The sequence below is a fragment of the Ochotona curzoniae genome, unplaced genomic scaffold, assembly GCF_017591425.1.
Source record: "Ochotona curzoniae isolate NIBS_2020 unplaced genomic scaffold, NIBS_Ocur_1.0 scaffold_274, whole genome shotgun sequence".
NCBI classification, from domain to species: domain Eukaryota; kingdom Metazoa; phylum Chordata; class Mammalia; order Lagomorpha; family Ochotonidae; genus Ochotona; species Ochotona curzoniae.
The window spans coordinates 7,075,026-7,101,019 of record NW_024467101.1 but is presented as its reverse complement, the minus strand read 5'-3'; the positions used below and the strand labels follow the sequence as shown (position 1 = coordinate 7,101,019).

The window sequence follows — 25,994 nt, the reverse complement described above, 5'->3', positions numbered from 1 at the left end:
ATGCACCCCAACCTTGTGTGTTCTTGCTGTTACTGCTTTTGGGGGGCGGGGCGGCAGAACACAAGTAAGGCGCCCTCCTACCAGCAGCTCTTACTTACCTGCAGGCCATGCCGCCTGCCCAGGAATTTGTCCCAACAAGCAGGACGGGCAGGTTCTGCCAAAACGTGGAAGACCTGGGTGTGGGTCGCCTGGTACACAGTAGGGCTCCTATAAATGTTCTCTTAATGGCAGGCACCTTAGCCTCTGACCCTGAAGGGTTTCTGGGCTCCCAGGTGAGCATGTTTGGGATGTTTAAGGGGGGCAGCGCTTGCGAGCCCCAAGACAGCATCCCAGTGTGTCTGAGCTGCTGGGAGGAGGGTGGGGTTGTCTGTCTGAGGGAGGTACTGGAACTTCCCACCTGTGACCTGGCTTTCTTTGCTCACCTGCCCCAGGGGGTTTCTGGCCCTCTGGGTCCCTGTCTGGGGTGGAGCTTGGAGTTATTCTTTGGGAGCAGTCTGTTGTCCCAAGGGCCACCTCCACCAGCTCAGAGGTCGCAATCAGCTTTTGCTTCTGGCTTCCCCAAGCCCAGCACAGCTCTCCTGTTGCTGCTACTGGGGTGCCTGGTCAGGTGGCCGGCCCTTAGCAAAAAAAAAAAAAAGAATGCCATGTGGTTTCTGGGAATGGCTGGCCCCTGATGAGTGGTGGGAAAGCCTCTGAGCTGAGAGCAGGGAAGGGAGCGGGCGTCCATGCTGCTGACTCGGCCAGGCACTTTATCCTTTAATCTCTCCACAGCCTAGAGAGATTATAGATCCCCATTTTACAGATAGGCAACCGGTTTCAACAGAACCAACACGTGAGGTCTCCCTGGCCTGGCTCTTTCTGGCCTGGCTCTTTCTGAGTTTTCTCTCATCACTAGGCAGGGAACAGGGAGGGGGCGTTGCACCTTCCCTTCCCCCAGAATGTTTCTTCTCTGGTTTGGTTTTCATTTCTAAACTGAGAGCAGAAATGGGGACAGTTTGACTGAAGAGCCAGTGGAGGGAGGGAGGTTTTAACCACGTGGGGTCAAGATGCCAGGTGTTGAAGCAGTGTGCCCCCATCACCATTCCACCCCCTGGTTCAGGTTCTCAATTCCTGTTTCTCTTAATTGTGGGACAGGCAGTTTGTGCAAAAGGGTTATTCCTTTAAGGAGCCAGCAACACTGTATCCCCTTTTAATCTTCTGAGGACAGCACACAACCTTTTTGGGTGGGGATGGGGCCCGGGGGGTGGGTAGAGTATGGTAGCCGCTGAACTCTCAACCTGGCCAGGCCACCAGCATCGCCACTCCTGATCCTGCCATCTTTCTTCTCTTTGTGCCCAGCCCCCTCTGGTGAACCTGGTGACCTCCTCACCCCCACCCCCCATTAGCTCTGTTTGCCCAGCTGGAGTCTGGGGGCTACTGACTGGTTGACTTACTCTTAGTCCCTTCTCCCCTCCCCCAAGTATGAGACCACATTCCTAAAGGCCCTTCTGATGAGATAGCCTAAGCCGTAGGCCCTAGGGGCTCCGTGCCCAGGGAAGGGACCACCCAGACCTTGTAGTCTCCCAGGCATTGGAATCACTGGCTAGTCCCAAGGGAGAAAAAAAAAAAAAAGAGCCACTTACACTGCTGGTTGCTTATCCCCTGCCTGACCAGGTGCCTGTCCCATCCCTGGGACCTCAGTGTCCTCCCACTAGAGACTGTCAGGGCTACTGAATGGGGTGGAGTGGAGGGGCCCTTGCCAGAATCGGGGAAACAAATGAAGTCTTTGAGTCCCAGGTCCTTGGGAGAGAGAGTAGAAAGTCCACACAGGAGTTCTGAGGCTGTGGTTGTAAGGAAAAGTGACGCAACCAGATTCCACGGGGACATGATCAGGCGTGACCGTGTGAGGGAGGGAAGAGGGACCAGGGAGTGATGAATGTAATTTCTGTGCCCGACACGCCCCTGCCCAACAGGCCATGCTCCTCTGCAGGAGGGTCCCTCTAACTGTCCCCTTCCCGCTGCCCGTGCCATTGACATGTAGGGGTGGCGCGAGATCACAGATGCATTCCCAAGGAAGGAAACACCTCAGGTTGAAATTTACAAACACACACAAAGGCAAATGAGGGAATGACTTTCATCAGATGCCCTGATTGACTGAGCTTGGTTTTTACACATCATCTCAGAAGGGAAACAAGTGCATCTTTGTACTTTAAAACAGTCCATGTTTAAAGGGAGAAAAAAATTATTCTTAGTCCTGCCCGGCTCTAGCAGTGGCTCTTGGCAGCCACCTTGGGTCCTCTGGGATGTTTTTCTTCTCATCCGAAACCTAAACAATCTGGTCCTCATCCTCGGGGGCACTGAAGCTCTCCCTCACTCCCTCCCCCAGCCCCGCCTCCCCGAAGAACGGAAGCCCTATCTTTAACTGCAGCATGACTAGCCTCGAATGACTTGAAACTCCAGCCTTCCCGGCTCTGGGTTGGAACTGAGTCAACACACTCTGGTAACGCTTATTTCTTGCTGATCAGAGAGGCTCATTATCTGTTGGGTGGTTTTTTTTTTTTTTTTAAATAGGATAACAACAGATTCTGTAATAATTACAGCTTCATTGACAAGCTGTTTGAATCTGCAGGATCTACAAGAAGGTGCAGTAATAATCAAGGGATCTTAGGTGGTTAAAAGGCAGGGCTGTGGTGAGCCAGGGAGTCCCCTAGGTCCCTCTCACAGTCACCCTTTCAGGCCCCGGAGCGGGGCAGTTCATCCCAGCCTAGGCGCACCTAGGCTGTGGAAGAGGGTGAGAAGTGGAAGAAGCTATGGTGCAGCTGGGCATTCACACCAAGCAAGGCTGAGGTTGAACATCCAGCCCGTACTGCCACCAGAAAACTGGTATAAATCCACCGTAGCCATGGCCACTTCCCTCGGCCCTGTGAGGTGGCAGATTCACCTGTAAACATCTGATCTGAAAAGAACTCAGGTGTGCGTCGGGGCAGGCCTCATCTGGCTTCTCCCAGCGGGAAGCCTTGCCTGCTTCTTCTCACCCATGATGACTGCAGTCTGCCTCCCCAGGGACAGGAATCTGTTAGAATGAATTATGGTTTTTTTTTTAAGATTTATTTATTTTTATTGCAAAGTCAGATACACAGAGAGGAAAAGAGACAGAGGAAGATCTTTCGTCCAATGATTCACTCCCCAAGTGGCCACAAAGGCTGGAGCTGCTGCACCAGCCTGAAGCCAGGAGCCCAGAGCCTCTTCCAGGTCTCCCACACAGGTGCAGGGTCCCGATTGCTTTCCCAGGCCACAAGCAGGGAGCTGGATGGGAAGCAGGGCCGCCAGGATTAGAGCTGGTGCCCAGATAGGATCCCGGCATGTTCAAGGCGAGGACTTTAGCCGCTAGGCTACTGCGCTGGCCCCTAGAGTGGATTGACTTCTAATTGATAAAATAAATGGACCCTTTTAGGACAGTTCTTCTCTACTAACTCAATTGGGTTCTGTACCAAGAAACAGGGCAGTTTTGCACAGACCTGGGAGGCAAAGTCAAGTCAGGGAGGACAGAAAAGGAATTCAGGCTGGTCTTCCCCCCTGGGAGCCAGCCATCCTTTGAATCATCAATGCCATGGTTTAATTGTTCCAGACCCATCAGATTTTACCATTACTTGTGTACAGGTTCAGAGTCACCAAGTTCCTGGCTGAGGTGACAGGTGAACAGCTGAGGCCATCTGTGAGAATCTCTCCGTGAACCCCAAAGGACCCCAGTTTGATCTGAGCTCAGGGGGATCACCAGGGCTCTGTCCTCTTTGCCTCTATGTAGGGAAGAGGAGTCTGGGAGGTTGTACACCTGGACTCAGTCTCTTGGGAGGACAGATCTACTGCCGCCCAGCAGGTGTGCCCTCCAGTAGGCAGGCATGCCCTCGGGCCAGCAGCCTGAGCAGATGGATTTTGGCTTTCACTGGAAACTGAAAAAATCTAAAGCTTGGAGTGGGGTGGACATCCCCCTCCTTGACCTGGAGAAGAACATTCAGTAGCCGTGACCTCTGAGAATCTTGTAGGGGGGCGTAGGCGGCATCGTTGCAGCGTGGTACCTTCCATTTGTACAACATGTTCCGAGTTATTAAAGGAACAGACCATCAGGGGCAGAGCGCTGTGGAGTGAGTGACAGGGAAGGGGAAGAGTGAACCGTGCTGTGTAATTCTCCATCTAGAAGTTAAAGGAGAATCACTGCGGAGCAGTAGCACCTGAAAGAACTTTCTTCTGCCGTCAGGTGTCCTGGCTTCCTGGATTTCACAGCCGTGAGGAGGGGCTCGTCCCTCCAGGGGTGTAGGCAGTGGAGATGGCTTCCTCACCAAGCATTCTTACGTCCAGAGTTTCCATCTTTTACATTTGAGCAGCTTTGCAAGCAACTTAACCTAGGATTCTGCTTTTTCAATCTTCTGGTCTTGAAAACCAGAATAAACTTAGGTGGCTATGGTCAGATTAAAGATAAGACAGCTCACATGGTGCCTGGAATATACCTGGTATCCAAGCAACAGTCACTGTTAAGTGGTTCAGCTAGAATGCCAAAACCTGCCTTGACAACTTCTCCAGTGACCTAAGGACACACAGCCGTCCCTCTTGTTTTGTCCTTCTTGTTCCTCAAAGGCATCTGCGGCTGCAGCTCTGGGCACATACAGAGCTGGCCAGGCCCCTCAAAGGCATCCCTTGACTCAGATACATGTGTGCGTGGATAATGCCCCTCCCCGGCCGAGTGTTCTTCCCAAGCAGGCCGGCACGGCTGTCTCCTGCATGCCTGCGCTCGTTTCTCTCCCCGCTCCCCTTCTTGGGCCTGGCCAGGGCTACTTGCAGTGAACAAAAGCAGGATATTGGCAATAGAAAGGAGGGTGTGTTCTGGTGCTGCCATGCCCTGCAGCGTACATACCATTGTGAAGGCGTCACGGAACCCTGGCCTGCAGTGGTCGGTGCAGACAACGACGTCTGCACCAACTTTACTACTGCTCTCCAGAAGAAGCTGGGATGTGGTGACCAGGAACCACAGAACACTTGTCTTCTCACCCAGGCTTGCCGGTTCTTGCCATTTCTGTGGTTTTCCTATTTGGAGACACGGGCCAAGTCAACCAGCAGTACATGGGGTACCACCTCTGTCCTCTGGGAACACGCTGAGTAGTGAACATGCTCACTCAGACATTGCGTGTCAGAAGGTAGGAGGCTAGAAGGAAGCCAGCCTCCTGGCCCCGGCGCTGGCAGTCTTCTGCTGGGCACCTTACACTCACTCAGAGCCATAGCAGGAAAGTGGGTAATGACATTGCCATTTCACAAATGGCAAGCAAAGAGGGGGCTGGCCCCACATCCTTCAGATAGTAAGAGTAGGGCTGCTGTGATTTGTACTTCAGTTCAGCTGCACAGAACTGTGGGATCTAGGGTGTCATCTGTCCTCTCATTTTGCATGTTGGGGGTGACTTAGCCTAGAAACAGAAAGGGGCTTGTGCAAGGGCATACAGCGCCCAAGAACTTGACCCCAGATCCATCTCTCAATGCAGGCTTCATCCAGAGTGCAACTTATGTTCCAAGGGTTTGAGCTAGGTGCCTGGAACAGTGTCTGCACCTTTGCCTGCGCTGGTCTCACTATCCCCAGTACTTGACTGACATTTCATAGCCATACCCTTCTCACCCTACCCAGTCCTCAAGACCCCATCACTCAGAATGCATAGGACAAATAGGAATGAGTTGTTGAGTCCTCCGGAAGCATAAATGGATTCTCAGGGTCCTGCCCTCTCTAGACCTTGTGCCTCAGCCACTTCAGCCTGTTCCTGTCTCCCACCTGTGCCTCTTGCTATGCTCAGAATTGACACGCTCACTCTAGCCTCTCAGCTTGCCGTGTTTTGTGTCTTCTTCAACTCTTTGTACTGTCTTACAAGATGGGCTAGAGAACTTGGTGTCTCTCTCTTAACATCTACCTAGCGATCTAGGTAAATTGCCTAGCGATTTATTATTGTAATAATATACTCCCCTAGCAAAAGACGTTCTTATCCATGAACTTATTCAGTGCTCACAGTGATCCTTTGTAGTCCAGGGCTGTCAGTTAGTGAGAGGAACTGTGTAAAGCTACACAGCTCGTGGCATTTGTATGATTATGAGCATTTATTACGTTCCTGCTACATGAGCTGCCTGTCCTTTCAATACATATTGTTTCATTTCTCGCAACAGACCATTTTACAGGTAAGGAAACCGGGTCAGACAAGTGCAGGATCTTGCCAAAGATGACATAATCACCAAGTGGCAGGGTTCAAGCCAAGAGGCAGCTCCAGCTCTGCCTCTCGGGGGCAAGAACGTGGCCAGCCTGAGAGATGCACAGCCTTGGCCACAAGAAGAGGGGGTATTAACTAGAAGGACAGAGGGTATCGGGGCTCCAGGCCTGCTGGAAAGCTCAGAAGGAAGGAGGAGGGGTGTGTGCTGACAGCCTGAGAACACACTTGACCCAGCCAGCTGGTGGACCTTTGCAGACAAGCGATGAGAGAGAAGGGACCCTTTGTATCTCATAATGACATCCCACCGGGTGCTGTGGCAATTTGAGTTTTTTTCTCCCTTGCTGTTTTCTTTTGAAAAATGTTAAAAGCAGAAAAGTTGAAAGAGTGGATCCAAGAATACCCATGTACCCTTCACCTAGATTGATGATGTTACTAACTTTACGTCGTCCCCCACCCCTTATTTATGCTTGCAGAACTGTTTTAGAAGTCTGTCACATGCATCTTTACGTACTTTAAATATGTTTCTCCTAAGAATTCTAAATAAAGGATCATCAAAACCAGTTGTAAGAAAATCAGCAATCATTTCACAGTATAATCTAACATGTATGTAGTTCCTTAATTCTAAGAAAAAGTATCACTTATTGGCTGTTTCCTTTTTCACCCTAATACTGAGTTTAAGGTTGAGGCATCCCATTTAGCCACTGTCTAGGCTCTTTAAAACGGTAGTCTGGGGCTGACACCGTGGCATAGTCTATTAAGCTTCTGCCTGCAGTACTGGCATTGCAGAAGAGTACTGATTCGAGTCCTGCCTACTGTACTTTCTTTTTTTTTTTTTTTAATTTGATTTTTATTGGAAAGGCAGATATACAGAGAGAAGGAGAGACAGAGAGGAAGATCTTCTGTCCAATGGTTCACTCCCCAAGCGGCCGCAACGGCTGGAGCTGAGCCAATCTGAAGCCAGGAGCTTCTTCCGGGTCCCCCACACAGGTGCAGGATCCCAAGGCTTTGGGCCATTCTCAACTGCTTTCCCAGGCCACAAGCAGGGAGCTGGATGGGAACCGGGGCTGTCTGGATTAGAACCCGGCACCCTTATGGGATCCCAGTGCGTTCAAGGTGAGAACTTTAGCCGCTACACTATCACATTGGGCCCCTACTGCACTTTCAATCCAGCTCCCTGTTCATGTGCCTAGGAAAGCAACATAAGATGGTCCAAGTTCTTGGGCCCCTGTGCCTACACGGGAGACTCGGAAAAAATTAAGCTCCTGGCTTAGGATTGGCCCAGCTCTACCATCATAGCCATTTGGGGAGTGAACCAATAATTAAAAGACTTCTCTATTTGTCTTCTCTTTGTCACTCTGCCTTTCCTCAAATGAGAAAATAACAAATAAATCTGGAGGTGGGGGAATCTGTGCTCCCCTCACCCGCCTATGACATGAACTTTGTGGAAGACTGGGCTGAGTGACCACATTCTGTGCTTGCCTAATGAGTTTCTTTGTGCTTAATCTGTTTCTGGCAGGAATACCACATCAGTAATGCTGTTGGTTTTGGAGAGGTGTGCGTGTGTTAAAACTTAATTCTTTTTAAAAAATATTAATTTTCTTTTTTTGAAAGGCGGAGTTATGTGGAGGGGAGAGAGAGCTCTTCCACGCACTGATTCACCTTGCAAATGGCCGCAACAACCACGGCTAGGCCAGACAGAAGCCAGGACTAAGAGCCTCGTCCCCGTCTCCCACATGGGTTTAGTAGTCCAAGCACATGGGCCGTCTTCCGCTGCTTTCCCCGGGTGCATTAGTAGGGAGCTGGATCAGAAGTGAAGCAGCTGGGATGTGAAGCGGTGTTGGCAGCGGTGGCAGTGGTGCCAGTTTAACCCACTACTCCATAGCCCTGTCCCAGATGGGAAGATTTCAAAGGATCTGCAGGTCTTTAAATGGGTAGGAGAAGGGATAGCATGAGTATATCGTGGGGACCCGTAATGCCTGCACTCCGCACACCTGAACGAGATGCACTGACTATTGTGTGCATTTTTGGGGGATGAGAGTAATGATATTCATAGAACAGGCCCAGCACGGTAGCCTAGTGGCTAAAGTTGTCGCCTTGTACATGCTGGAATTCCCATATGGGCACTGGTTTGTGTCCCCACTGCTCCACTTCCCTTCCAGCTCCCTACTTGAGGCTTGGGAAGGCAGTCGAGGACAGCCCAAAGCCTTGGGATCTTGCACCCTCTTGGAAGACCTGGAAGAGTATCCTGGCTCCTGGCTTCAGATTGGCACAGCAGCTTTAGCTGTTGCGGTCACTTGGGGAATGAATAAATGAATGGAAGATCTTCCTCTCTGTTTCTCTTCCTCTCTGTATGTCTGACTTTCAAATTTAGTAATAATAATAATGATGATGATGATGATAATGAAAGAAACTCAAAGGGCCTCAAGGCCCTAAGAGGTTATTTTTATTACAAAGTCAGATATACAGAGAGGAAATGAGACAGAGAGGAAGATCTTCCATCCAATGATTCACTCCCCAAGTGACCACAACAGCCGGAACTGAGCCAATCCGAAGTCAGAATCCTGGAACCTCTTACAGGTCTCCTACACGGATGCAGGACCCCAAGGCTTTGAGACTGCTTGACTGCTTTCCCAGGCCACAAGCAGGGAGCTAAATGGGAAGCGGGGTTACCAGGATTAGAATCAGTGCCTGTGAGGGATCCCGTCGCGTTCAAGGTGAGGACTTTAGCCTCTAGGCCACCACACCAGGCCCTGCATTGACATCTTTAAAGGAAACGACACCAAGCTATAACTACTCTCCTCTGAGTCCTGGCCTTCAGAGTGGGCACTATTTCAGTGTCACTCGTGGGAGTCAGGGGCATCCCCTAGCCCCTGGCTCCAGGCACCCAGGAGGATTCCCGTTCTTGTCCTCACAGGTGTTCCGAATGCCAAGATTCCCTCACCAACTGGTACTATGAGAAGGACGGGAAGCTCTACTGCCACAAGGACTACTGGGCCAAGTTTGGGGAGTTCTGCCACGGGTGCTCCCTGCTGATGACAGGGCCTGTCATGGTGAGCAAGTCCCTCCGTCCTGTCCCGTTGGCCCCCTGCAAGAGCAGGGTTCCCCTGGGTGTCCCTAGGGTTCCTCGTGGTCATTCATGTTTTGATCTTTGCAACAGCCAGGGGACCTCTCCCTGTATTTTGATCCATTCTGACAGTCTGGTGTTGGGCGTGGACACACAGGCGGGGAGTAGACAGCACAGCAGGGTAGAAGGACCTTAAAGGAGGACGACACGTTGATGTGTTCAGTGGAATGGGCTTGCGGAGAGACTGCCTCCGCCTCAGTACATTCTGTAGACAGGCGAAGGGCTTTAAGCTGAGGAGGGACTGTGAACCTTCATGTAGCTAAGACCAGAGTAAATGTATGTCTATATGTATATATGTATGCATTGCAGTCTGAAATTTGTTTGGAAGCTCAGGAGCATGGTGTGAGAGGGTAGGTTTAGCTGAAGATAGATTTATTTTTATTGGAAACGCAGATTTACACAGAGAAAAAGAGAGAAAAATCTACCAGCCACTGGTTCACTCATTAAATGGCCGCCAACAGCTGCAGATGAGCTGACCCAAAGCCAGGAACCAGGAGCTTCCTCCAGGTCTCCCACATGGGTGTGGGGTTCCAAAGCTTTGATCCATCTTCCTATTGCTTTCCCAGTCCGTAAGCAGGGAGCTGGATAGGAAATGAAGCAGTCAAGACTCGAACCAGCACCCAAGTGGGGTACCAGCGCTTGCAGGTGAAGGATTAGCAAGTTGAGCCATCTTGCTGGTCCCAGAAATAGATCCTTGATTAAAGGTCGTCCACCCCCGAACCACTCTCACTCCAGGAGCAGCAATAATTCACTGCCTTCTCTCTTCTGACTCACAGGTGGCTGGGGAATTCAAGTACCACCCAGAGTGCTTTGCCTGTATGAGCTGCAAGGTGATCATCGAGGATGGGGACGCATACGCCCTGGTGCAGCATGCCACCCTCTACTGGTAAAAGGGGATCCTGTGTCCATCCTTCCCCATGGGAGTGACAAGCAGGTACCATGAACCAGAAAGAAAGACCTGCCATCAGAGCTCTGAATCCTTGTGACAAACATGCTCTTAGCCAGCCCTGTAACCCATGAGCAGAGTGACTCTCTCTGTCTTTTTTGCCTGCCAAGCCCTCCTGCGCCCTGCAAGCCTCCAAGAGGGAAGGCATAGTTGGGAAGACTCGGAAACGAGTTTAGATCGTGAAAGGCAGAGACTCCCTAGTGTTCACCCAGCTGCCCCATCCAACTGCCCCCCATCTAAACAGGAATCAGCCTGGGGCCTATAGACTGCACAGGAGCTCGGGCAGCACAGTTCTCACTCTTAGTCCAAAGCCGAGTGAAAGGCCAGTTCTTCCCAGCCCACCGCTTGCTACACTCTCAGAAGACTAGGAACATGACCAGGAAAGGGGTTCATGAGACCAACAGAACTGTTGTCAGCAGCCTCGTGGTGTGGGAGTGGGCAGGGTTGAGGCCAGAGGAGGCTTTTATTTGAGACTGCAAAATCTCAGCCCCCTCTGTGTCCCCTCCTCAGCGGGAAGTGCCACAACGAGGTGGTGCTGGCTCCCATGTTCGAGAAGCTATCCACAGAATCCGTGCAGGACCAGCTCCCCTACTCCGTCACACTTATCTCCATGCCGGCCACCACCGAGGGCAAGCGGGGTTTCTCCGTGTCTGTGGAGAGTGCCTGCTCCAACTACGCCACCACCGTGCAAGTCAAAGAGTGAGTATTTTGAGAACCCTGAAGCAGGGCTCTCTCTCTTTTTTATTTTCCTTAGGATTTATTTATTTTTATTGGAAAGGCAGAGAGAGATCTTCCATCTGCTGGTTCACTCCCAAATGGTGACAACAGCCAGCATCCAGGAGCTTCTTCCAGGTCTCCCACATGGGTGCAGGGATGCAAGGCTTTGAGCCAGTCTCACCTGCTTTCCTAGCACATTAACAGGGAACTGTCTGGGAAGTGGAACAGCCGGGATTCGAACCAGCACCCACATAGGATGCTAATGCTGCAAGCAGAGGGAGGGCTAAACTCTACTCCGGTGTCAGCCCCAAAACAGAGGTCCTTGAGCAGAGTCCAGAGATGGGCCTCGGAGGACTTAGAACCCCTAAGTCTAATGCACAGTGCCCTATAGCCCCTCTAACATCTTTCTACCTACTAGAGCCCACTGTATTATAACCCAACCTGGGCCTTGGTGCCCACCGTCCTCTCTGCCTGGTCTACTTCCTACCCGACACTGAATGCTGGAGGTGCTCACCTTCTAAGAGTCAGGCCTCAAAGCATGCTTGCCCTTTGAAGTGATCTGGCTTGATTAAGTAGACTAGTTTGCCTTGTTCGGTATAGCATGCCCAAGGGTCTGGAACAGCAGCTGGCATCAGTAGGTTTTGTTGGTTGCTTTTCTGTTTGGTTGGTTGAGTTAATGGAGAAAGAGGGAGAAATCGGAGTCCATCGTCAAAGTGTCTGGGTCCATCTGATGCCAGTCATGAGGCACCTGTCAGCAGGTGTTTACCCCGTGAATACTGAGTGTGCGCCCACTGTGTGCTAAATCCTAGGCTAGTAGTTGCAGTCAAGGTGAGAGGTACCAGTGTTGGGGACAGCAGGGAGGAGGTAAGGGGGTGGGAGTGGTTATGTTCTGGGCATAAGGAGAAGCATGCCGCCAGAGGTGGGAGTCTGGTGGGTCTAGTGTAGGTTGGGTGGTTAGAAGTAACCCGAAAAAGGCCCTTAAGCACGGAGAGCCTGGGATGTGAAGATCTTAAACAATCCAGTGAGGAGTTTAGGTGGCGAGGGGATGCATGCAGGTTAGTCTGTTTTAGAAGGAGCACAGGTGTGCAGGTTGGATGGAAGAAGGGAACCCCTAGACATGTAGAGGCAGGTTAGAAGACAACTGTAGTGATCCAGGTAAGAGATCTTGGTAACCATGGTGATGGAGAACCAGCAGGATTCTCAGGGATGGGTGGAGGCAGAGGGAGAAAGGGAGAGAAGGATGAGGGGAACTGCAAGTGGGGAAGTGGAGGTCCCAAGTTTGTGACTTAGGCCACAGGGTAAGCAATGAAGCCTTTGCCTGAGAGCATCCTGGGGCAGGCTACTGCCCCGTTCTGTGGGTGACGTGATCGTTTGTGTGGCCAACAGGGGCTTGGAGCCTTGTGAGCTACACTGCATAAGCAGAACCAGTCAGGCTGATTTGGGAGACAATGCCTTTGCCCCTTCTATTCTAGGGTCAACCGGATGAACATCAGTCCTAATAACCGCAATGCCATCCACCCTGGGGACCGCATCCTGGAGATCAATGGGACCCCAGTCCGCACTCTCCATGTCAAGGAGGTAGGATGTGTGGCCAGCCTGTCTGGTGGGGATGGGACGTGAGACCCACAGTGAGAAAAGCTATGGCCTTCACCTTTTCCCACCCCAACTCCACCCACATCTCTTCATCTTGGCCCTGAGCCCATGACCACTGGTGACCCTCTGTGTCAACACAGCAGGTTCCCAGGGAGGTAATGACCTGACAGATAGGGGAGGTGACAGGATGCCAGAGGCACTGGGAGGCCAGTGGCCACTGAAGGCCACCATGAGCCACATTGTGCTTGGATCATCCAGATTGGCGGTGGGTGGCTTGGGCCAGGGCAGCCCACTGGAGGAGCCGACCTTAACTGTGTTCTTGGCCAACAGGTGGAAGATGCGATCAGCCAGACGAGCCAGACACTTCAGCTGCTGGTTGAACATGACCCCGTCTCTCAGCGCCTAGACCAGCTGCGCCTAGATGCCCGGCTCTCTCCCCACATGCAGAGTGCCAGACACTCCCACACACTCAGCACCCTGGACACCAAGGAGAACCTGGAGGGGACGCTGAGGAGACGCTCTCTGAGGTGCCACCTCAGCCCCGGGGTGCCCCCTGTGTGTTCCCCAGTGAAGCCGAGCTGCTGCCTTTTGGAGGCCAGCAGAGTTGGGAGGGAAGCAGCTGGCCAGGGCAGGCTGTTGGGAGCTGGACTGCATCAGCTGCCTCTGTGGGGAGTCCCAGTTTGTAGCCAGGGTCTGTGCAGGCCCAGTTGTGTGACAGGCTACCTTAGAAACCAGAGGATCCGGCTCCATCCACTGAGCTCCTGAGTTAGCCGGGAGGCAGTGATGCTGGACCTGCAGGGCAGCAGGCCTTGTAGAGGCAGCATGGAGCCTGTCAGTGCCAGGCAGAGTAGAGTGTGCATGTGTGAGGAGTTGGACAGCTTTGTTCATCTCTTTAAGACTTAAGTTCGGGCACTTTACTTATTTATTTATTTTTAAAGCTTCACTTATTTAATTGGAAGTGCAGATCAGATTTACAGAGAGAAGGAAAGACAGAACCACTGGTTCACTTCCCAAATGGCTGCAACAGCTGGAGCTGCACTGATCTGAAGCCAGGAGCCAGGAACAACTTCTGGGTCTCCCACACGGGTGCAGGGTCCCAAGGCTTTGGGCCGTCCTCGACTGCTTTCCCAGGCCACAAGCAGGAATCTAGGAGGGAAGTGAAGCAGCTGGGACACAAACTGGCACCCATATGCCATCAGGCGTCTTCAGCTGGTGTTGGTCGGAAACAGCCTTCTCCACGAGAAGTTCCCGTTGTCACTCCTGGCCACTGCTCAGCCAGTGGAGTCAGTTAGTGGATTCAGTCCCTGCAACAAGAGACCCCGTGGTAGTGGCCAGAGTACTGCTCAGATAGGTGGAAGACCATCTCTCAGTAGAAGGGGAGAGCTTGACTGGTGTGCTCTGGTGGCACAGGCAGCAGGAGTCAGCGAGGCTGAGCAAGCCTCCAGGGCCGGATAGACCAAGAGCCAGCCAGTTTCTGTCTTCCACAGGGAGCCCAAGTCAAACAAGAGGCCAATACAGACAGAAGCCGGCAGGGTAATAAGTTCTCACCCTTCTTGTCTTGTCTTCACCAAGCCCAAGTAGCAGTTATCAGCCAATGTATTATTACTGGCTACTTTTGAAAAATATAGTGGCTTTCTTGCTAATAAAAAATAATAATAAATGCTCATCTTAAAATTCAGGAAATAGGGCCCGGTGTGGTAGCTTAGTGTCTAAAGTTGTCATCGCCTTACGTGCACCAGGATCCCATTGTGTCCTAACTGCTGTGCTTCCCATCCAGCTCCGTGCTGTGGCCTGGGAAAGCAGTCGAGGACAGCCCAAAACCTTGGGACCCTGCACCCGTGTGGGAGATCTGGAGGAGGTTCCTGGCTCCTGACTTCGAATCAGCTCAGCTCTGGCCGTTGAGGCCACCTGGGAGAGTGAATCAGCAGACAGAAGATCTCTCTGTCTCTCTTCCTCTCTGTATATCTGATTTTCCAATAAAAACAAATAAATCTTTTTTAAAAATTCAGGAAATAGGGGAAGGCACCAGGATGTGCAACATAGCATCTAAAATCCAATTTGCTCCTTGAGAAAATTTTGTTTCTAATTTGTTTATTTGAGAGAAAAATAAATAATGGTCATCTGTGTCGGTTCACTCCCTGAAAGTCTACGACAGCCAGGGCTGGGCCAGCACCAAAGCCAGGAAGCAGGAACTCAATGCAGATCCTCCTCGTGGGAGATGGAACCCTTCTTAACTTGCACCATTACCACTGCCCGGGGTTTGTGTTAGCAAGAAGCTAGAGCCAAAGTCAGGGATCTTTAAATTTTCTTTTAAAGATTTCTCTATTTTATTTGAAAGATTTACAGAGAGAGAAAGAGGAAGAGATGGAGAGAAAGAAATCTAACCACTGGTTCACTCCCCAAATGGCCTCAATGGCCAGAGCTGGGCAAGTCCACAGCCGGGAGCCAGGAGCTTCTTTGGGTCTCCCATGTGGGTGTAGAGGTCCAAGACCCTGGACCATGTCTGCTGCTTTCCCATCTTCAACCCGGTTTGTACCTGATTCAGAGAGATGCGGGAGATGATGGTTTTACCATCCACCCACAAGCATTCTGAGTGGGCAGTAACATCTAACGTGTTCTCCATATGAGAAATACACCAAGTTTCGGTTTTGAAGATGTTATGAGGCTTAAATAAACCCCTGGTGCCTAGCATACCCAAACAGCGTGTCAGTCATTAAGCAAACTTACCCCATCCCCCAGCAACAGCATCCAAATCCCAGAAGTCAAAAAGGACAGGTACCCAAGGCAGGTGCCTGCAAACCACCAATTCCCACCTTCACCCCTCACCTCTCCCCTCACCCTCAGGCGCAGTAACAGCATCTCCAAGTCTCCCGGCCCCAGCTCACCAAAGGAGCCCCTGCTGCTGAGCCGGGACATCAGCCGCTCCGAGTCCCTCCGCTGTTCCAGCAGCTGCTCCCAGCAGATCTTCCGGCCATGTGACCTGATCCACGGGGAAGTCCTGGGCAAGGGCTTCTTTGGACAGGCCATTAAGGTGAGCATGGGCAGCTGCGGCTTTGCTTTTCTGCCCCTCCCCTTATATCACCCCTGCTCTCATCCTGTGGACAGCCTTGCCCCATACTCTGTAGGACCTCTAGGCCACCGCTGTTACACCGAGCTGGTGGCCCTTTGAGACCCAGGTTGGGGTGAGGTACGCCTATGACCCTCCTGCCACCAGGCAGCCAGTGTAAGGTGCAGGCCTCGGTGCCCTGAGCACACAGGGGAATGGCTCCCACCTCCCTGGAGAAGGACCTCTCCAGGACTAACTTCTCTCTCTCTTTCTCTCTTCCTCCTCTTCCTTCCTCCTCTTTCTCCTCCTCCTGTGCTGAGAGCTGGGAGGGGGGGTCAGGTAAGCCATGTTTCTCAGCTTGTGCAGCTGGAGAATTCACCCAGCTCCCTGGTGCATGCCTGCGGCACGGACCCTCCTGTCCAAACTTCTGTTCACCCAAGGGACTCACCTCCTGTACCAGATGACCAGAGAGCCCAGCTTGGCTTGGCAGTGTCCCCTCCCCACGTCCCTTCTGTGGGTTCTCACCAGCCCTTCTACTCCTCCCCCTACCCCCGCCATCACTCCCATGCATGCCCAGCTCTCCGGGGAGAAAGGATATCCTTCTCTGAGTTCCCTGCTGCCCTGGGCTGTGCATCTTACACTCACCAGCTCCGTCTTCCCCCTCCGCCTCTGCCTCCCCTGGCTCAGCATGGCCTCCAAGGGCGGGGATGGCATAGGCCATCTCACACAGTTCTCCAGGGCTGTGTCCCCATCTCTGCATCACTCACGGTCGCCCTCCCCGTAGGTCACACACAAAGCCACCGGCAAAGTGATGGTCATGAAGGAGTTGATCCGATGTGATGAGGAGACACAGAAGACTTTTCTGACCGAGGTAGGGAGACAAGGAAGGGGCAGGGTGGTTGTGGGAAGAGAGAGGGCAGTCCTCAGAAATCAAGGCCTCGGCTGGGTGGGCAGGAGGAGACTCAGGTTTGGACTGAGCGCCCTGAGCAACTAGGCAGAGGAGAGAACTGGAGGAGCATCATCCCCACCCCTCTTCTACATCAGCCTAGTTATGCGTTCAGTGAACAAACACTGCAGATCACCGAAGCTGGGCACAAGGGACCCCCAGATCGTAAGATGTAGTGTTCAGGTTTGGAGGGGGTAGCTATGGTAGCACAACTCAGCATCATCGCCAACCACCAGAACACTGGGCCCCGCTCCCATCATAGATAAGCATGGTTGCCCAGATGAGGACCGAGAGGCCATCCATGTGTACGGGGTGATCTGTGCTCTCTGTGTGACCTTAGTCCTGGCCACATCCCAGGAGGGCAGGAGGGCAGCTGACACCAGTGAAGCCATATTCCCTAAGGGAGACATGCTGAGTTAACCCCCACCAACCCTGCTTGGCTTCCACCACCCACAGGTGAAAGTGATGCGCAGCCTGGACCACCCCAATGTGCTCAAGTTCATTGGTGTGTTGTACAAAGACAAGAAGCTGAACCTGCTGACTGAGTACATCGAGGGGGGCACACTGAAGGACTTCCTACGCAGTGTGGTAAGCACACAAGCACATGGTCACCCAGGACCTGGTGGGTTGTTGGGGAGGGAGAAGATACTGGGGGTACCACTGCGGTGTCCCAAAAGGACTGTGCTGGGTAGGACTGAATTCCCATGCGGTCTGGACTACATGGTGAAGCTGGGGGAGAACAAAACCCAGCAGCCTCTGACAAGCATTCCCCACCCCTCAGGACCCGTTCCCCTGGCAGCAGAAGGTCAGATTTGCCAAAGGCATCGCCTCCGGAATGGTGAGTCCCACTCAACACCTCACCTCCGCCTGGGGAGCCAGAGATGGGTGGGGGACGTGACTCCCAGCCGAGCCCTGGAGGACGGGCAGCAATTAGATCAAAGATGCCGGGCAGAAAGGCCCCAGGCTTGAGCTGATGACAGCATCCGTGACCTGGGAGGAGAAAGGAAGAGATGAGCTATGTCACCCAGGAAACAAACCGATCCCATCCAGACAGCTGACCAAGGGCTTTCTGTACTGAGCCAGTTTCTTCCTCACAACAACCCTGGTTCCCAGGCAGGAAGCCCAGACTAGAGAGGGACAGAGCCACAATCCTGTGCCGGTCAACCCGACCGCCACACTGCTGGAACAGGGCGTGCCTCAGGGTTAAGGTTAGTCCCTGTGTCCCCAGCCTAGGAGTCTGGACTATATTTAGAAAGCCAAGACAAATGTGGAAGAGTTCTCAGCAAGAAAGTTTGCGTGACCAGAGCCATGCCTGTGTTCACACATGAGTCGGGGCATGACCAGCAGGAGTCAGAACAGGGCAGCTGGCAATCGGGGAGGAACAGAAGTCAAGGGAGGGGCCTGGGAGAGTGGTGGTGTCACTTACCAGGCATTCCAGTGGTGTGACAGTGAAGGGGAACAGGTAGAGTGTTTGCTGAGTGACGTGCTGGCAAAACTTCTTAGCATCTGTCCCCACCCAGGGAAGGAAACTGGTGGGGAGGGCACCCACTGCCCATGCAGGCCTGGATCTGAGTCAAGTGCCCAGTGGAGCGGGAGATTTTTAGAGAACAGTGAAGACTTACACTGGCCCATGGTTGCTGAGCAGCAAAAGGATGGGCAGGATCTTCCAGCGGGTGGGAAGGGAAGTCCAATGATGAGGGGGACCAAGGGAGTGGAGGAAGAGGAAGGTCAGGGTCTGGTGGGCTTACAGGGCCCTTGGCTCGTGTTTCTGCTTGCAGGCCTATCTGCACTCCATGTGCATCATCCACCGGGATCTGAACTCGCACAACTGCCTCATCAAGTTGGTATGTCCAGCGTTCCAGGCCTTGGCCCGACCCTCCCCTTAAGGAGGGTGACTGTCCTCTGCAGCTTCCAGGCCAGAGATGTTAACCTAGGAGTTCTTCCCTTGCCCCTCCTGTTACTTCCCATACCCACATTAAGTCTGTAAGTTCTCAGAGCCAGCCAGACAGACACCTCCTGTCACCTGGTGAGCAGAAACACTTCAGAAGTTTCCTTAACTTTGTACCGTCCTCTGGTTTTGCCCCCATCACACTCCACATCACAAACTGGAAGCAGCTGCTTGCCGATCCCATTTTTTTTTTCAGCAGTGTCACCTGAAGACACAGCCCAAGGCCACAGAAGGAGTAGATTCTCAGGCACTCATGGGAGGCCAGCCTTCTCCCACCGCCTCTCAGACGTAGCTATACAGTTTGCTTTCTCCTGCTGACTCGCCATCTCGGTGGCTTCCCACAGGCTCTTGCCTCTGGACCCATACCAGATAAAATCACAACTCCTTTCCACGTGGCAGCCTCCTCACCCATGTCCCCATGGCTCTTCAAAGAGTTTCTGTCCCCCAGGTCCCTCTGACTGAGTGTGGCCACCTTAACTTTTCCTCTTCATCTTCGTTCTAGCCAATGCCTCAAATCTTTTAAGGAACAAAACAAAACAGGGAAGAAATACACACACACACACACACACACACTGACACGATCTCCGGTCCCACTTCAGAGTTCCACACCAATGGGCTGGGCACCTGCTGTACGCAGCCACCTGACTGTTAGAACTTCAAATGCCCAGCCTCACTCCCCCAACTGAGGCTCCCTGTGACCTTGTCCTCCCCTTCTCAGGGCCTCTCCCACCCCCAGGATCAGGCTTGAGAATGTCCCCACCAGGTCCTGACTCTAGCTGTCCTACCCAGGACAAGACCGTGGTGGTGGCAGACTTTGGGCTGTCGCGGCTCATAGTGGAAGAGAGGAAAAGGCCCCCAGTGGAGAAGGCCGCCACCAAGAAGCGGACCCTGCGCAAGAGTGACCGCAAGAAGCGCTACACAGTGGTGGGAAACCCCTACTGGATGGCCCCCGAGATGCTCAACGGTGAGTCCGGCAGGCCCAGAGCTCAGAGCCAGATGCTTGTCACATGTCGCCACACCAGGCTTCAGACATGCTACTCCTCCAAGCTCAGGCAGCCTAGGAACTGGTCAGGATCCCATCCAGGGCTTGGGTGAGTCCGGCTATGGCTTCTGTGCCGCAGGACTAAGCTGTTGCCGTTCGCTTCTGTGCTAGTCTCCATGCTAAGAATTGACATGTGCTGCCCCCTGGTGGACAATGCTCAAACCGGTCAGAAGTGTTGACAATAAGTTCTGGAAACAGGGTTAGGGCAGAAGCCTCAGAAATGATCTGATCTGACCCGGGGTATGTGTCCTGAATTTATTTATTGGTTTGTTTGCTCATTCATTCATTTTGGGGGGGAGGACGGATCTGAAATCCAGAGATGTTCATTGGTTTACAGCACACAGCACAGAGGAGCATGGAAGAACCCCACTGTGGCCAAGGATTCACTTGCCATGTAGTTTTGGCTTACAAATTGCAAGGTCTCTCCAAGGCAGCCCAGTCGGGGAAAGGCGGTTTGGAAAGAGCTACCGATCCAGGCAGCCTTTAGTGTAGGGCATTGCTAAGGGACATAAATATAACTGCCTCTTCTCCTCTGGGTTTCCCAAGGAAAGAGCTACGACGAAACGGTGGACGTCTTCTCTTTCGGAATCGTTCTCTGCGAGGTGAGCTCGAGCACAAAGACCCTGCCCCAGATGACAGGCTCGGCAGCTCTGTCCAACCCCAGAACCAGGCGTCTTGCCACCGCCATGAATGCGGCACGGGCAGAGAGAATGCCATTTCATGTCACGTCTTTATGGCTTCACCACAATGGGGTCTTATTGGTCACAAGAGAAAGACAGAGCAGAACAAATCTTTCTTATTTTCCATGAGGAAACAGTCTGAAAGGAGTGTAGCTTGCTCTGAGTAAAGGGCAGATGAACCTCAGAATGCCAACAGGACAGGCAAGGGACCGTTCACATGGCTGTCCATCCAGCTCCTAGGCCAGGAAGTGTTAGACACCACAGGGTAGAGTGGAAAGATTCCTGTCAGTAAGAGATTAGCAGCTGGTCAGCCAGGCATCATTCATCTCACACACACACACACATACACACACACACACACACACACATACCCTGAGGCTTCAGTAATTCCTCCAAACACATATTCTAAGAGAAAGAAAAGGAAAGGGGGTGGTTAGAATAATGAAAGAAATGATTTTTAAATTAAATTTAATTTTTTTAAAATATTATTTTGAATATTGTTTCAATAGTTGAGAAGGATGCAAGCCTATCTGGGTCTCCAGTTAGGGTGGGGAAGGTTGAGGTATGGAGGCAGGTGGGTGGGACAAATGTTTGTTTCTTTCTTTTTTCTCTTATGTCTGCTAAGAAGAAGGGGGCATGTTTTGTTTTGCTGTTTTATTTTAAGATTTTTTTTTTTTAATTTGAAAGGGGCACAGAGAAGAAGACAGATCTTCCATCTACTGGTTCACTGCCCCAATGGCCACAATGGCTGGAGTGGAACCAATCCGAACCCAGGAGCTTCCTCCAGTTCTCCTGCCTGGGTTCCCAAGGCTTTGGGCCATCCTCTGCTGCTTTCCTAGACCATATCTAGGGAACTGAATCAGAAGTAGAGTAGCCAGGAATTGAAACAGCACCCATATAGGATGCCAGTGCTGCAGGCAGAAGCCTAGCCTACTATACCATAGCACTAGACCCTGAAAGAAATTTATTTCCTTTAAATATTTTTTTTTTATTGAAAAGGCAGATTTATAGAGAGAAAGAGAGACAAAGATCTTCCATCCACTGGTTCATTCCCCAAGTGGCTGCAGCAGCTGGAACTGAGCCGATCTGAAGCCAGGAGCTTCTTCTGGATCTCCCACATGGGTGCAGGGTCCCAAGGCTTTGGGCCATCCTCTATTTATTTCCCAGGCCACAGGCAGGGAGCTGGATGGGAAGTGGCAGCTAGGACACTTGCAACTGAAGTGCCCAAATGGGATGCGATGCCTGGAGGTGGAGAATTAGCCAGTTGAGCCATTGTGCTGGTCCCAGGAAAATTCTTTAAAAGCTGTTTCTGGAATAGTTATTAACTGAACAGCTACTATGCAGAAAGCACTAGACTGGTGCAAAGGGTGTTGTCCGTGAACCAGACCCAGTGCCTGCCTTGTCGGCTTAACTGTTCTGGAGGACGCAGCCACAGGGGGACCCAGGCAGGGCAGGGAGTGCCAGCCTCCAGGTACTAATTGGGAACTTTCTTTTTCTCATTAATTTTTAAAAAGATTTATTTCATGTGTCACAACTGGAGAAACAAAGAGGTCCTCCATCTGTTTTTTCACTCCTTCCCCCTACCTCCAAAATGGCTTTGTAACAGCCCCAGGATTGAGCCAGGCTGAAGACGGGGACTTGGAACTCCATCCACATGAGTCACAGGGACTGCCCCAACACTTGGGTCATCTTCTACTGCCTTCCCAGGTGCATTCGCAGGGAACTAGATCAGGAGAGGAGCAGCCGGAATGCATGGGAAGCTGGCACTGCTGGTGGCTGCTTAACTTGCAGCACCACAACATTGGCCCCTAAATTAATTAATTGAATGATTTTGGCAGGCAGGGAGACAGACATCTGAGAGCTGCCATCCTCTGGTTCTTTCCTTCCCATGTGCTTGCAGTGGCCAGGGCTGTGTCTGCTGAAGTTAGAAGGCAGGAACTCGGCCCCCTTCTCTCCTGTGGGTGGCAGGAACCCAAATACTGGAGTTATCACCATTGCACCCCCACATTCTGCATTCACAGAAAGCTCAAGTTAGGAGCCAGAGAAATTAAAGCCAGGCACTGTATCTCACCTGGCATCCTCGCTGATGGTACTTGCTCTTACTCTCTCTTCTGCCCATCCTTTTCCATACACATACCAGCATCCCCTCCACTGCCCTATATCCATGGCTTTCTGTGCTGGATCCCCCAAGTTCCCTCCTGACCAGTGTCTCCTCCCCCGACAGATCATTGGGCAGGTGTATGCAGATCCCGACTGCCTGCCCCGCACACTGGACTTTGGCCTCAACGTGAAGCTTTTCTGGGAGAAGTTTGTCCCTACAGACTGCCCCCCAGCCTTCTTCCCCCTGGCTGCCATCTGCTGCAAACTGGAGCCCGAGAGCAGGTCGGTATCCTGTCCCTTTCTTTCACCTCTCAGAATATCTGGTGTATTTGTCCCAGCCTCAGGCCCTCCCTGGACCCTTCTCAGGCATCGGGGGAGCAGGGGTGGCAGGAGGCACAGTTAGAGGTGGGAGGGGATGTGACAGAAGCCCTGGGCTCAGGAATGTTGATGTCCACCCTCGAGCCACCTCTGCCAGGCCAAGTTATGAAGGAAGGGATATGGAGGTATAGCAGCAGGTGAGCTGGGTAGATAGAAAAGACACCGAGAGACAGCCATTAAAAAGAAGTGGGGGTGGGGTACATTTGGCCTAGAAGTTAAAACCCGCACCTTCACCCTCCACTTGAGGGTGAACGGGTCCAGCCCCTGCCTCTAGCGCTTGACTCCAGCTTTTCACTGGCACAGACCCTGGGAGGGAACAGTGATGGTTCAAGTCCCACCTGGGAGACCTGAGTTGAGTTCCTGGTTTGCAGCTTCGGCCTGACCCAGTCCTGCAGGCCTTTCGGGGAATGAGCCAGTACAGGGGAGCTCTGTGCTTCTGCCTCCTCGCCACCCCCTCTCTTTGGAGACAGCAGGAACAGTCTGCCGTTCCCATTTCCCAGGGAGGCACGAGGAAGTCACAGGATTTTAAGGATCTTTTTTTGTTTTAAGATTTATTTATTTTTATTGGAAAGGCAGATTTACAGAAAAGGAGACACAGAGAAAAGATGTTTCATCTGCTGGTTCACTCCCCAAGTGGCCTAAACAACTGGGAATGAGCTGATCCAAAGCCAGGAACCAGGAGCTTCTTCTGGGTCTCCCACGCGGGTGCAGGGTCCCAAAGCTTTGGGTCGTCCTCGACTGCTTTCCCAGGTCACAGGCAGGGAGCTGGGAGGGAAGTGGAGCAGCCAGGACACAAACCAGTGTCCATATGGGATTCTAGCCTGTGCAAGGCAAGGATTTTAACCACCAAGCTAATTTGCAGGGCCTAAGTCACAAGGTATACCTAAGGTCACACAATCAGGAAGTGAGGCATCCTCAAGCTTTGCACTCCTCCCACACCAGCATGGCCCCTGCTCAAATATCCACCTGGCTCTCAACCCTGTTCCCTGTTCCCTTTATTTCTAGACCGGCCTTCTCCAAACTGGAGGACTCCTTCGAGGCCCTCTCGCTCTATCTGGGAGAGCTGGCCATTCCGCTGCCAGCCGAGCTGGAGGAGCTGGACCACACTGTGAGCCTGCAGTACGGCCTGACCAGGGACTCGCCTCCCTAGCCCTGGCAGCTCAGCCCCGCTGCAGGGGCGTGTCCCACAGCCCCCGTTCGCTGCCCACTCCACACCCCAGCCCTGCCCGGAAGCAGGGCCATCCTGGCTTCCTGTGGATCGGCGGCTCATAGAGAAGCAGAACACGCCATCCCTACTACCTCCCCAGGAGGCGAGCGGATGCAACGCCCGGGAAATGGAGCCTGGTGACTGTCCTTAGATCCAACACTCGCCTGAAAGCTGTGAAGAAGAAAACAGAACAAAACAAATAAGAGCCTGGACTCCAGGCCAGGAGGAAATCTGTTACTTGGGACTCCTTGGGAAGACCCTGCAGGGATTCCGGGGGGCTCCTGCTTTACACTAACCAGCATGACCTGGACCTGCTGGCTAGGGGTCATGGGGGCGGGGAAGGGGGGGAACCTGCCTATGCATTCTGAAGTTGCTAGACCAGCTGGGTACAAGAGGACTACAGGTGGGAGAGCATGGATGGATGACTGGCGGCCCAGGTGGCCCTCAAAGGGCACGAAATGATGGTGGTGCTCCCCACCATGTGCCCTCCAGATGCTGCCTCCCCTGGAGCAGCAGGGAAGGGAGTAGGTGTTAGGGTATGCTGGAAGCTATCCAGAAGGCAAGGAGAAGGCTAGTTGCTGCTCTCCTGCCAGGGGGTGTGGCTCTGGCCAATTTGGGCACCACATCAAAGTTGGCAAGACGTATGTGTGTGTTGGAGGACAACAGGGAGAGGGGTAGTGTGCGGTCTCCACCTCATGTTCATAAACTGTGCAGCTGGAAGCCAGCTGAGAACTTCCGGGTGACGTCCTGAGACTGCAACAAGCACAGGAAGAGGGGGAGATGTTGGGAAGAAAGAGGCCCTGCCAGCTAAAAATCCCACATGCCAGTTGCTGCCACTCAGTTCTCGGTGGGCTCCTGAGGGCAGATACCTAAGTAAGACCCTTGGCCCAGAGCTGGATGGTTTCCGGTGGACTGTGTGGCTTATTACTTTGGGTCTGGACGGGGTGGGGTAGGGGAGCAGCCGCAGCTTGCCCTCCAACATGCCCTATCCATGTAGCTAGGCAGATGTGGGTGGCAGAGCCCAGCACTGAGGTGCAGAGGGCCAACTGGCTTCTACCTCCTTTGTTGGCTAGCCCAACTCAGCCCCTGGTCACAGCTCCCCTGAGCAGGCCCAGGGGCACTGGACAACCTTAGGTCACCCTCCCCACACTCTACCCCATTCCCCAACCCCTGCCAGTGGTTCCCAGAGCTCCAGGGCTTCTCCAGCATAACTAAGTTGGCCTCCTAAGTGGCTGTGAGCTTGCACCATATTTAACAAATTGGGGATGGTTTTGGGGTGGTTGTATTGGGCAGGGGGTGGGGCACAGGGGTGTGATCCTGGAGAGTGGTTGCCGTTAAAATATTCTCTTGTTCCATCTGTTGGGTGAGACATGAAATATTGTATATAGGCCTGAAGAGTTTTACGGGGTCAGATGTCACCTCTGGCCAGTGTGGACTTGCAGCTTGGGCTGTCCTGCAAGCTTGCTGCTGCAAGGATGAGCCCCGGACTCCCAGCAGTGGCCTGGGTCCATGACCGCTCGCTGCCACGGCTGTTTCCTCAAACATAAAAATGGTGGGCCCAAGTTGGGCCATTGAGCAGACTAAATAAATTAAAGTGGTGAACGTCAAGTTACCGTACTGAGAGTGAAAAGGTGGCTTTGGGCTTGGCTCAGAGGTGATCCAGGCCACACAACTGGCCCACAGGCAGTGCTTCTACACCCTGCTTAATTCATCCACCTCATGCCCAACCATCAACCGCATGAACAGCAGAAATTACAGGACCCACCCAAGGAAACCCCTTGCTTAGCACAGGTCTGGCCTCCTCGCAGGCCACAGAGTCACCCCGCCTTGTGGTCATCTCCAGCCCAGGCATCCTGGCTCATGCTCTCCCCACACAGGGCCAAGTGTTGCCCTCTCAGTGGGCAGAAAAGAATGTGGGGCAGCCCGCTCCTTATGTCCCCTACAAGTACAGGAATGGAGTTGACCTTCTGCATCCAGCTTCTACACCCCTGTGGGGCGGGATGTGGAGTGACCACTGGATGGGACAATGCTGTCTGGTTAGTAGGAGTTCTG

The 25,994-nt window shown here is 52.7% G+C and overlaps 1 protein-coding gene across 3 annotated transcripts in view; it reads left to right on the top strand.

The window, feature by feature from the left end:
• Positions 1–25,550, top strand: part of LOC121172060 (E3 ubiquitin-protein ligase RNF185) — a 107,538-nt gene extending 81,988 nt beyond the window's left edge. For all 3 annotated transcript variants that reach the window (XM_041003856.1, XM_041003857.1, XM_041003858.1), the window contains 14 exons: positions 9,130–9,265; positions 10,116–10,225; positions 10,796–10,984; positions 12,475–12,580; positions 12,926–13,122; positions 15,440–15,626; positions 16,426–16,512; positions 17,044–17,175; positions 17,369–17,425; positions 18,366–18,431; positions 19,325–19,499; positions 20,124–20,179; positions 22,482–22,639; positions 23,741–25,550. In XM_041003856.1, coding sequence (XP_040859790.1) covers positions 9,130–9,265; positions 10,116–10,225; positions 10,796–10,984; positions 12,475–12,580; positions 12,926–13,122; positions 15,440–15,626; positions 16,426–16,512; positions 17,044–17,175; positions 17,369–17,425; positions 18,366–18,431; positions 19,325–19,499; positions 20,124–20,179; positions 22,482–22,639; positions 23,741–23,885 — 1,801 coding nt within the window. In that variant the 3' untranslated portion in view covers positions 23,886–25,550. The remainder of the gene's footprint in view (positions 1–9,129; positions 9,266–10,115; positions 10,226–10,795; positions 10,985–12,474; positions 12,581–12,925; positions 13,123–15,439; positions 15,627–16,425; positions 16,513–17,043; positions 17,176–17,368; positions 17,426–18,365; positions 18,432–19,324; positions 19,500–20,123; positions 20,180–22,481; positions 22,640–23,740) is intronic.
• Positions 25,551–25,994: the final 444 nt, after the last annotated feature.